This window comes from Asterias amurensis, chromosome 11 (genome assembly GCF_032118995.1).
Source record: "Asterias amurensis chromosome 11, ASM3211899v1".
NCBI lineage: Eukaryota > Metazoa > Echinodermata > Asteroidea > Forcipulatida > Asteriidae > Asterias > Asterias amurensis.
The window spans coordinates 12,114,238-12,126,758 of NC_092658.1; the positions used below are offsets into that span (position 1 = coordinate 12,114,238).

General features: G+C 39.3%; 2 protein-coding genes across 3 annotated transcripts in view; both read left to right on the forward strand.

Moving 5' to 3' along the window:
• The window catches only part of LOC139944340 (rhomboid-related protein 3-like), a 43,155-nt gene extending 31,726 nt beyond the window's left edge, over positions 1 to 11,429 (forward strand). The window contains exons 8-11 of the mRNA XM_071941340.1: positions 1,645 to 1,757; positions 5,179 to 5,279; positions 5,569 to 5,623; positions 6,974 to 11,429. Of these exons, the coding sequence (XP_071797441.1) occupies positions 1,645 to 1,757; positions 5,179 to 5,279; positions 5,569 to 5,623; positions 6,974 to 7,215 (511 nt within the window). The 3' untranslated portion in view covers positions 7,216 to 11,429. The remainder of the gene's footprint in view (positions 1 to 1,644; positions 1,758 to 5,178; positions 5,280 to 5,568; positions 5,624 to 6,973) is intronic.
• LOC139944341 (uncharacterized) overlaps positions 1 to 12,521 on the forward strand; it is a 98,644-nt gene that overhangs the window by 45,393 nt on the left and 40,730 nt on the right. The window contains exon 7 of one of the 2 annotated variants that reach the window (XR_011786941.1): positions 5,790 to 5,821. The exons of the other annotated variant lie outside the window; for it this stretch is intronic. The gene's annotated coding sequence lies outside the window, so the exon portion shown is untranslated. Of the gene's footprint in view, positions 1 to 5,789; positions 5,822 to 12,521 lie in introns of those variants that run through there. 2 annotated transcript variants of the gene reach the window in all.

Genomic DNA, 12,521 nt, shown 5'->3' on the forward strand with positions numbered 1-12,521 from the left:
AAATCTGTGGAAATTCGGACTCAATTGCTCATCTAACTTGAAAGAGAATAAAGAAAGAAAAAACACCGTTGTTACACAAAATTTGTGTGGTTTCAGATGCCTATAGAAAAAAGTCTTCCAATATTTGAGTGAGAAATTACCTCTTTCTCAAAAACTGCATTTTTTAGAGGGAACTGTTTCTCACAATGTTTTACTTTATACTACAACAGCTCTCCATTGCTTGTTACCAAATTGTGTATGCTACCAATTATTTTGAGTAACTACCAATAGAGTAATTACCAATAGATATCCAGTGCCTTTTAATAAAAAAATATACTGCACTAAACTCTTAGACTATCCAATTAGGATGCACTTATTATAAAATCTTTAAATCCTCAGAAAATTATCTACATGCCAACCAATAACGACAAGTGGTGTACTGATAAATGTCATGCACTAATCTTAACCTCTGCATGTACATGTAAGCAGTCAGAGAGCTTGCTCACCATTGATGTAATGTACAAATGGGTTGTCACTAACCATTTAAAGAGGGCGCTGTTTCCCTTTTTTGTGTGTTGAGCAAGACTATATTCACTTTGGTTTTATCCATACATGTATGTGTGTGTTAGCACTGTATACTCTGTACTTTCCCGAGTTCTGTGAGAAAATCACAGGCATAATACTCGGGTGGGATTTGAACCCAAGACCTTTGGAATTCTAGAGCAACTAGTGTCATACCAACGTTCACAGATTTGAGGGAAATTACCGAGTACAATATACAGTGCTAACACACATCAGTGTATGGACGATATGTGACCTTGGACATTACATGTTTACAAAAGAGCCACAGAGCCTGGACTTCCTGGAGGCACGATTTGTACACAGCTCAATGGAAGAAAACATCAAATCTTATATTTTATGGAGATTGCACTGTCTAATTCTTATCAACTTTTGATATGATGAAAGGGGGCACATCTCAAAACTTGTCCAGGTTTTACTTTCATAACTCTTGGTTTTTATGTGGAATTTATGACACAAAATGTTGACTTTCCCATAGGACCAGTGTAGTATCTTGCCTGCCAGAATTCTTAAAGAATGTACAAGGTCACACTTATTGTAAACAAAGTTCACATGGTCTATATGGGTAAAACCAAAATGAATTCTTTATCCCTGATGCAATGCAATGGAGCAATACAAATTTATACGGAAGAGATTGTTTGGAAAGTGATTTTGTTGCACAGCACTTGAAATGTTGGTTTCACATCCTTGTTTATGGCATCCTGAATAGGCTTGTATACGCCTCTCTTAATATTTATGCATGAGGTACGTCACAATGCTAACTCAAAACGAGGCGATTGGCGCAGCCACTGCAAGTGATGGGGGAAGTGCGCCCATAGCCTCATTTTGAGTAGGAATTATGACGTCATGCATAAGTATTAAGAGAGGCGTTTATTGCATTGTGTATGGGACACTTTTGACAAGTGGAAACTAACGCAGTTGCAAGGGAGGTGACTTTAGGCCTTTACATATAGCCTCGATACCAGGGCCCAATCATAAAACATGTAAGCACAAAAACATGCTAAGCACAGAAAAGGTATGTAAGGCGCTTGGCTTGTTAGAAAAGCACATAATGAACACACTTTGTTATTTATCTTTTCTTTGCAGTTTAGAGCATCTTCTTTTTAACATAGCTGTACAAGTGTTACTGGGTGTTGCCCTTGAGATGGTGCATGGGTCAAGGCGGATAGGGAGTCTTTATCTATCAGCAGTTGCTGCAGGTAAGCTTGGGTTATGATCATTGGCCAAGTTTCATGGCTCCGCTACCGCCAAATTCTGTGCTTGCTGTGCAAGAGAAGAATGCCTACCTAGTAGCGATGGACTACAAGTACACACATACACAGGCAGAAATTACCTGCTAAGGTGTGAAATACATGTGATGTAAGCATAAACTTCCCTTTTGTCGTAGGCGCTGATGCTATGCTTGCGGTAAGCAGAGCCATAAATTGGGCCCCAGTTGTTTAAACAGCTACCTGAGCGGAATGTTTTCAACAGAAATTGCATTTTTACTTGTTTATAATGCACTTGTTCACCATTTTAATGTAATTTTGATATGTGTACACTTCTGAACTTTTCGTAATTATCGATTAAAAATCAGGCCCCTACCTAAAGGATTTTTGAAAAACTAAAAACACTTCTGCCGTTGAGAGTGGACGTCAAAGGACAATGCCGCTGACGTCATTTGTGGGAGTTTGCTTTGTTATACATCCACGCTGCAACAAAGTGGCTTTATCTACTTATGACGTTTTGAGAGTGACCAGTAACAGGGCTTTTCGCAAATCTCGCAGAAAAGCTCTGGATAAAGGCATACAAAATTATTGTTTTTTTACACTATTGAAACCTATTTATAATCATTTGACTCGATTTCCTTATTCATCGAAAACATTTTAAATGGAATTCAGCCTTGTTTACGACTTGACATTTTCGTTCAAGCAGGTCTTTAAATGTTTTTTAAGGGGAACCTAAAACTTTATAGTTTTAATTTAAATTTATCTATGACTCCTTTCAGTGTCTGATAACCTTTGGAAAATTTGGTTGATATGTGGCACGGTGTACACATGTAGCTATGAGAAGAGTTTGCACTAGACGTATTATTTACAAAATGTACAAAATGTTGCAGACTGGCACACAATCCACACACTTTAACTTTCAACCCAGAAGCAATTACTCCTGGCTATGTATAAAAATGTATAACCCAACAGGGACTTCAGGCAAAGTATAAGCTACGGGGGCGAGGGGTTTGCACAAGTCTTACTTTCTACTGACTGTGCAAATTTAGCTGACTCTAGACATCAAAAGATGTAGGCTTTAAACCCCCGAAGCAATTACTGGCTCTGCGTCCCTATTGTATATATAAAGCCTTTATGATGCCTAACTTCAACAGCCGCTAGCTACCTAAACCATGGAGGTAGATGCCTAAACCAAGGGGTTTGCCTCATTCTACCTGGCTCTGGGCACTCCCACAAGATGTACATGTAGGCTGAAATCAAGAAGCAATTACTGGCTCCAGACAAGAAGCCAACATACTGTACTGTAGGGGTGCCTAGCCTGTTCTTCGAAACCAATTATCAGGGGTATATTCTAAGCATAACAAACTTGTAGTAGCTTGTATGTATTATGGGTTTGCCTCAGTCTATCCATGTACATGTACATGGGCCAACATGACTGGCTTTAGGCACATTAACAAGATGTAGGCTTTAAACACAGAAGCAGTTACTGGCTCTAGGTCCCTATAGTGTACCCAGAAAGCCTACATAATAACATAATGTACTTTGGGGATGCCTATACCTGTCCTTTAAACAGCTTTAAGCTGCAACCCATCAGGAAAACCTTCAAAGCCTAAGGGGTTTGCCTCAGTCTATTTCTCTACCTGAGCAAACTCTGGCACACCCACAAGATGTGGGCTTTAAACCCAGAAGCATTTACTGGCTCTATGTAGGTCCCTGTAGTGCTCCCAGAAAGTCTACATTATAACATAATGTACTTTAGGGATGCCTAGTATACATGTACCCGTCCTTCAAATAGCTTTTAAAGCTGCAACCCATCAGGGAAACATTCAAAGCCTAAGTTTGCCTCAGTCTATCTCTAGTCTACCTGAACAAACTCTGGGCACACCCACAAGATGTAAGCTTTAAACATAGAAACAATTACTGGTTCCAGATCCCTTTGGTACCAAGAAACCCAAGATAATTATGTCCTTCAAACAGCCTTAGTTGCAACTGAATCAGGGACACATTCACAGCATAACGAACATTAGCAGGTACATATATAAGGGGATTGCCTCACACCATCCTTGTACCTGGGCAAACATGACAGGCTTTGGACAAACCCACCAAGATGTACATGTAGGCGGAAACCCCAGAAGCAATTACTGGCTCCATGGTCCCTGTGGTACCCAGAAAGCCAAAATAATGTACTGTAGGGATGCCTACCTGTTCTTCAACAGCCTTTTTAGCTGAAACTTAATAGGATACATCCAAATCCTAGCAGCAAGGGGTTTGCCTCGCAGTCTAGCTTTCTACCTGAGCCAACATGACAGGCACTGGACAACACGAACAAACATAATTTAGGAAAATTTATGTTTTGTAACATTCCTGATACACTGAAAACGAATTATGAAAATTTTCATAATTAGGTCAGGTTGGCGTTGTGGTCTCTTTCCTCGCCTTCCGCCTCTAGGATCCTGGTTTGAATCCCGCCAGGGGAACTCTATGGATAAGGTTTCAGTCCTTACTTGATTTCATGAGTTTCCCACAAATAAATCCCACAAGATTTTCTTCCAACATCAAAAACTGAAACTTCCTTCGTTGGATTGAACTTGGGTTAATTTGTGTCTACATGTATGACAGTCATTTTGGCAACTTTAATTGCATACACTTGGAGCCAGACATAGTTGGACACTGCATGAAATGATTCATTATTTATACTGATGACTCAACTCTAACTCAGGTTTTCTGACTATACAAAGTTCTTTATCATCAGGGTCCAATAGACCGATCCAGTAGGCTCCGCCCACGACGCACGTGTGAGAAAGAACACGTGTGGCTCTCCAATGCCTTTCTGCACAACTCTGCCGTGCGCGCCAAGATACGCGCACGCATGTTGGACCTTATTTGTCGGACTTTCATTGCGTTGTGATTGGTCAATACGCAACGGGGCGGAGCTTAGTGGATCGGTCTATTTCATAGAGCTGCTTTATAAGCAGGACAATTTTGCTTAACAATGGTCTGCTTAGCAGACACGTTTTGTTGTACCAGTCACAAATTGTACATGTGACATGGTAGTTTGGCTGGTTACCTTATTCTGGTAAGCATTATTTTGTTTTGCTTAGCTACTTTTTTGTGAACGATAGTCAGACTCCTTTTCGGTAAAGGGTCTTTCGTTAGTCATGATGCTTTTGGCATACAGGGTTCTAAATAATGTATGAATTATTTTGGTTTTCCCATATACATGTACACCGATACTAGGTACTTTCCAGAGCATTGAATTGCAAAGGTCATGGGTTTGAATCCCACCCAAGTAATGTGACTGTGATTTTTTTCACAGAACTCAGGAAAGTACTGAATATACAGTGCCAACACACATTGGTGCAAGGGTAAAACCAAAATTAAAATTAATATGTGATTTGTTGTGTCTCCACAGGTTCCATGGGTTCGTCTATTCTGGACAGGACTAGTTTTCTTTGTGGTGCTTCAGCAGGCTCATATGCACTCTTGACTGCTCACCTTGCCAATGTTTTGTTGGTAAGTTTTGGACGTCAATTAATCCTTTCCTTTATCATAGGACATGGCATGTCATGGCTGATTGTTCAAGCACACTGGACTCAAGCTCTGTAAATAAGCAGAGTATGGGTTTGAGTCCCAGTCTTGACAGTCTCGTCCTAAACCCAGGCACTTTCTTAAATATTATTTCTCTGTCCTTTGAAACATAAAAATCGTTGTGTTGTGTATTTAAGTATACTGCTTGTGTTTCCCTGAATTACACCATATTAATTATATAGAGTTTTCTTCTTTGTTCTTTTTTGTCTTGTAGAATTTTGCTGAGATGAAGATAGGAGCCTTGCGAGTCGGTTTCATTTTAGCCTTAGGTGAGTGTAATCCTGTGTCAACAATCTGATTAAAAAATAGAATGATGTGGCGTGTCATGGCCTAGTGGTTAAGAGCACCGGATTCAAACTCTTGTGATTTTGATCAGCAGAGTGATGGTTCGAGTCCCAGTCATGACACCTGTGTCCTTAGGCAAGACACTTAAAGGAACACGTTGCCTTGGATCGGACGAGTTGGTCTATAAAAAGGCGTTTGTAACCGTTTGTTATAAAATGCATATGTTTGGACAGAAAATTTAAAAGTAGAATACAATGGTCTACACAAGTTTGCCTCGAAATTGCGTGGTTTTCCTTTTACTGTGCGAACTAACACGGTCAGCCATTTATGGGAGTCAAAAATTTGACTCCCATAAATGGCCGACCGTGTTAGTCGACGAGGTAAAAGGAAAACCGTGCAATTTCGAGGCATGTTTGTGTGGATCATTGTATTCTACTTTTACAGCATCTTTCTACCCATATGCATAAGATAACAAACGCTTTTCATACACAAACTCGACCGATCCAAGGCAACGTGTTCCTTTAATGATGCTTCGCCTTTCGGATGGTACATGAAACAATTGGTCCCGTGTGTTGTGTAAAAACATGTAAAAGAACCCAGTGCAATTATCGAAAAAGAGAAGGGGCTCACCCTGGTGTTCCTAATCTGATTGGCAGTACTTCAAAGGGTGTCGTTTCTAACAGTGTTTTATAATATCAACAGCTCTCCAGTGCTCTTTACCAAGTAAGTTTTAATGATCATTCATAAATACCTAAGACAGTTTATTCATTCTGATTGGTAGAGAGGGCATCACGAGTTGTTGTTTGAACGGATGATATAACACCAGTAAAAAGTGTTATAACATGGGCGTGACACGATAATAAGACAGTTTCTTCATTCCTATTGGTCGAGAGCAACGGCCGAAACAGTTGTGCCACATCACGCAATACGCGCGACGCGCACAGCATCTCCTTATAAGGAGTTGTTTACCCGAGGGCCTAACCATTTCATAGCTGGAGGGGTGTTGTGTTGAAAGAAATCATTGAATAGTAAAGATTTGTGCATTTATTTTACCTTTTGATCAAAAAGTGTTGATGATTTTTGACCGAAAAGGTATTTATGAATGGGAATCAAAGTGTGTTGAATCGGTTTTCAACTAATGGTTTAAACCCGCCGAGGCCTGGTTCTTGATAATTTACCTCAACTTCGTCTCGGTAAAGTTATCAAGTCCAGGCCTCGGCGCGGGTTTAAACCACTAGTTGAAAACATCTTCACCACACATTGATTCCCTTATTAATTTTCCAAAGGTGTACACTCCCTTTATTAAATCATACAAACCTTGTTTTTTCATCCAGTGAGTTTAGACTTTGGTCTGGCAGTTTACAGACGCTACTCCGGTTTGAAAACGGCTACCTCCTTCATAGCCGCACTCATGGGAATCGCAATCGGTTTGACGATCGGTCTCTTCATTGTCCGCAACTACGACCAGAGATTACATGAAAGGTTGACCCTTTGGGTGATCACAGTCATCTACATCGCCTTTGTTATGTTTGTTATATTCTGGAACATATTCTACAATCCTGCCAAGCCAGTATAGCATCCAGTCATGGCGTCACTATTTCTGCGGCGAAGCTTCCAAGGTTTGGGTTTGTTAAAACAAACTTGTAATTTATAAGAGTTTATCCAGAAGATTTAGGTGCTGATCAGTTTGATCGAGGCCCTGGAATAGTTTTATTGTAATAATTAGATGGTTTTTATAAAACACTGTTAGTGTATGAGTGGCAGGTTTGTTTGCAGCTTTTTAGAACTGACCCCAAAGAGTTTTGTCACAAACAAAATTTAAAATTTCTAGATGTCTGGTTGTGATTAACATATATTAATATATTCATATTTTTGTTGATCATGTCTTTGTACTTGATTGATTTGCATGTGCTAAAGTTACTGTATTACATATATGCGTAATGTTATTGTTTAGTGACAGATTAATATTGTGGACCAATCAGAGAGCCTGTTTCATAGCTATTTCCAAGACTTGAGCAAGCTCAAAAGCAGTTGGTTGCAAACAACTTTTCGAATGTGAGGAGCAATTTTTATGAGAAGTCGTTCAAAGGTTACCAGACTGAGGCCAGTAGGGAAAGAAGTCTGTATACAAGTGAAAATCTGAATACGGGGAACAAGATCAGTCTGACGTCAGGGTGATGTAGTTTGGTCTGTGTAAACTTAACAAAGCTTCTGTATGAGCTGTGATGGTGTTAATTTTATTGACCTTTCTTTGCGATGTCATAGCCTAGAGTCTTGCGAACAGTAGGGGCGACCTTCGCTGCACAAAACTCAACATTTTATGATAATACAATGTGATAAAATAATGCAATCTAGAAGCGACATCCCCCCCCAGCCTGTATGCTTCAATTTTGAAAGGGAAAGTGCACCAAGGCATTTTCTCCATGGTAAAGGGCACCCTATGGGGAGATTGTAACTTTCTGGTGCATTTGGAGAGCACCGGGGGCATGGAGGCAATCGCCTTCGTTGCCTCCATGAAGTATTAGGCCTGAAATGAACTATCACTGATAAATCATTGTGCTACCCAAAACGAACAATAAACATTCTTAATTTGAAACAAGGCTTATTAGAAAGGACAACTTTGTGCCAAGGCAGTTGTACTCAAGGTCGCTCTAACAAAATGTTGGTCAATGTTTGTAAACAAAAGAAAGGTCTATTTGTTGTGAAGTAAGTTGTCAAAAGGAGTTCTTGCCCACTAAGTATGAACTCAGTCTGCTCTGTGCAAGATCCAAATAGCGCCCTCACTGAGGTCAATGAAGACCTATTCAGGGTGTATGAGTTTATCACTGAAATAAGTGACAGTGTCTGTATCATATGAAAATACAGAGAATAGTGTAGTAGAAAGCATTTTAGACTGTATTTATATTGCCAGTGCTGGAAAACACTGCCTTAAAACTGGAGTTTGATTGATTGAAGAAAGTGTTCTCTAAACACTTTAGGAATAAGTATTGTCTAAAGAGGCTGTATATAATCATGATAGTTATGTATCATGTTGGTCTTTAGAAAAAATTGTGAATGTTTGTATTAAACTACTCTCCCTGGTGGAGAGTTAGTAAGTACATTTTGATAATGTAAGTAATACATTTTGAAAATAAACCTAAATCTAAAATAATTGTATTGTAATCTAAACCTAAAATAATAGTATTGGGGGAACTTTCGGTAACGCTAGGTGGCAGCAGACTTGCCAGGTTATGTTCTCAGAATTTGCATATGCTCAAAATGATGTACACAATAGAAATTGCATGGTTACGCCTACTGCCCCATAGTGTTCCAAAATCTCAAATTTGGTCGAACTTTTATCAGGCGAAATGCCTAGCAAACGCCAGAGTCACAGCTACATATGCCTTATGTTGCATTTCGATTTGTGATATTTTCTGCTGAGCGAAAATCTTGGTTCAATTTCACATGTACCATTTGTTCCATTTTGTTAAATTTAACTTTCTGGTAAAAAACCAAGGGCACTTAAAAGTGACTCACACTTAAGATACATGTGTGGAAAAGGTGATGAAGAAATGTGTGTAGTGTGTCTTGCCTTGCCTTCCACTTCTCGGACCCGGTTCGAATCCCACCTGAGGCACTATGTGGATTGGGTTTTCAGTCCCTACTTGACTGCGTGGGTTGTCCTTTTCTCTGGGGCTTTCCTTCCACATCTAAAACTGAAATTTCTTCATCATCTTCTCGTCTGGCTCTAATTTAGAGCGTTGAGAAGATTTATTCAGATTCAGGTAATTTGTACCTGAAGGGGTAAATGTCAGAGTTTCTTTCTTGCCAAAATGAAAAGACGCATAAACACCACGGTCAAGTCTACTACATTATAAAGCGGGTTGGAACAGCTTCTACAGAAGACTTTGGCCAGATTTCACAAAGAGGTTTAACTAGTCTTATCTGGACCAGTAACTGGTCTTAACTTAAGACTAGTCCTATCTGTTATAATTACCTGGGACTCGTCTAAGTTAGGAAGAGTTTTGTGAAATTTACCCTTAAAGTATTCGTCAAAGCAAACTATGATCATATTCTAAAATTTTCAATTAATACTGCAGGTGATGAATCATGTATTGCCAAACCCTGTGCCAAAGGGTGAAGCCAGTTTTTATGACGAGTGTTAAATTGTTGTAAATAAAAAATATTAATTTTGTATTAATAGTAAACTTAACTAATTGGATTATACAGAAACGTTTGGAGATTTGAGACAATATTTTAGAGGGCATCCCACTCACCTGGAACAATTTCTTTAGCAGAAAATTATTCCTTGACACTTTTCTGCTAAGCAGAAATGAGCAGGATGCCTGTCAAAAGTTATCATGTGACATGGTAGTTTGGTCGGTAACCTTATTCTGGTAAGCATAATTGTGTTGTGCTTAGCTAGTTGTTGTGCTTTGCAGCTCCATGAGACTTGGCCCAGTCCTTTTCCATTGTTCTCAGTAAAACAACTCTACCGAGAAAATAGCATGGTATCAGTCACAAGCTATAAGTTACATAATTCTTTGTTTGGGAACATGCTTCTGTCAAGCAAAATTTCCTTTCTCAGTAATTGTTTGTGCTTAAAAATCTTGATGATATGCAGCGCTGACGTCGCGGCTATTTGCTGTTTTGTGGATAGACAACTTTGGGTTTGTTCGAAAACCTGAATTGCCGACTAGTGGCCATTGTAGTACCCGGTGTCCCATGGCAATCTGTCCGCCGGAGGTTCTGTCGCGCCACCCATACCGCTATAAAGAGGTTTACCCAAAAGAGGGCACTTTCAGAAGAAGTTTGTACACAGTTTGCCGTATGGGGGTGGGGCGCATAATTTCCTTCCACACTGGCATCATTGACTTACTTAGTTTATTTGTTCGTTTGGCAGAACAAAATTTAGGAGTGTCGTTCAGTTAAATTACGGAATACTTGCTACTAAATAAGTATGCATTTGACGGTCACAGTTTTCTCTGAAAACGGCACTTGGTCGAAGCTTGTGTGAAGCTTAAGGAAAAGCAGGATGTTTTCTGTATTTTTCGTGTAGGTACTGGTCGAAAATCAAGAATACAAAAAATGTTTTAAATTGTAGTTTTTATCAATGACTGGCGATTGTCATTAATGTTTTTATGAAGTAAGCGTAAACAATCAGTTTAAAGATTTAGTAGTTTGTGAAAGAAGCTGGAACTTCTTGTAATGTTTACAGAGTTTGATGGTTTGACAATATGGCCTGTCGGGTTGAATATTATTTACGTTGTTAAAGGGCTTGATGGAAGTTCTTTTAAAATGTGTAAGGGAGTTCTCTAGATATCGGTGTTGGGAAGTTCTCCAGGAAATCCTTATAAGGGATTTTCATAGAAATCGGTATTGGGAAGTTCTTTGGGAAATCCTTGTAAGGAATTAAAGTCTCATGGAAATCGGTATTGGGAAGTTCCCCGGGAAAGCCTTGTTGGTAATTAAAGTCTCATGCCAGGAAATCGGTATTTGGAAGTTCTTTGGGAAATCTTTTAAAGGAAGTCTTAAGTCTTGTTTTTGGTAAGTTCTTCAGGAAATCCCAGTAAGGAAGTTCTCCATGGAGTGTTGACTGTAAACGTCGTCTTTAGATTATTCGGGCCCAACTTGTAATATATATTTCGATTTTGCTGCCCCACACCTCGAGCCTATTGTCAAGGCATCCGTGGCTTGCGCGCGTGGTCTCCATTTCTAGTCGCTCTGCCATGAAGGCCTTTCCGGTTGTTGTGTGTTTGCTGATTGGAGGTTTGGGTTTTTTTCGGTGTGGGTGTAACGGTGATTGGTTGATTTGTCTCCTTTTTTTTTTTTTTTTTTTTTTGGGGGGGGGGTGAATTTTGGGTGTAGGTTCGTTTGTGACTGTCTTTGTGTAAAAAATAGTAATAAATTAAACTAAACTATTGGGTTTCAGTATTAAGATCATTCCCAAACGCTAACGGGGTTTTGTTGGAGGGGGAGGGGGAGGGGTACCCCGGTGTAATAGGTTGTTTAAATTTCTCGTTAGTTCAACAAATTTTAAATTGTGTGTGTGTGTTTTTATGTTTGTAATATTTAATTTCAGGGAAACCCTGTCGTGTGATATTTTGTGTGAAGCTATTGTGCATCTACCTTGCGAATGTCGATAGCTTTCTAACCCTTGGCCATAATGTCACTGGGACCAAGGTATAGTTTTGAACGTGAGTACAAGCGTGACTTTTAAACGAGTGTGTAGCATATCAATCGGTTAAATTTGTGTAGTTTTTAATAGATGTTAATAAAGGCACTGGACACTGTTGACAAATACTCAAAGTAATTGTTAGGATAAAAACTTACTTCGAGATATGGAGAGCCGTTGTCAGTGAAACACGTGAGAAACGGCTCTCTCTGAAGTAGTTTTTTAGATAGATAATTTTTCAACTCAAATAATAACGTATTTCAGCTGAAAACTTTCATTATGCATCTGAAAGCACACAAAGTAACTTTCGTTCTCCTTTTTTAAATTTGACGGGCGATTGAGCCTAAATATTTTCAGATAAAAATTATATTGGGATACACAGAGTGAGAACACTGGTCTTTGACAATTACTAAAGGTGCATGTCCAGTGCCTTTGAGTTCACATTGGGATAAATAACTTTGTATTATTTGTGTTTTACCAAAACACCGATGTGTGACTATGACTGTAGTCTGTTGTGTAGTGAGATAATAACATAGTTATGTGATATTTATAAAAACTAAAATTATTTACCAACAATGTGAGATGTTGCGATCAAAAGGCGAATAAAACCTGATTTTGGTGGGAATTTATATTAGAGTTAACACTACATTATTTCACCCGTCCAAAAGTTTGTGTTCACCGACGGCGTAACCCGGGTCACCATTTCCAGTGCCCCCCCCCCCAAGTTA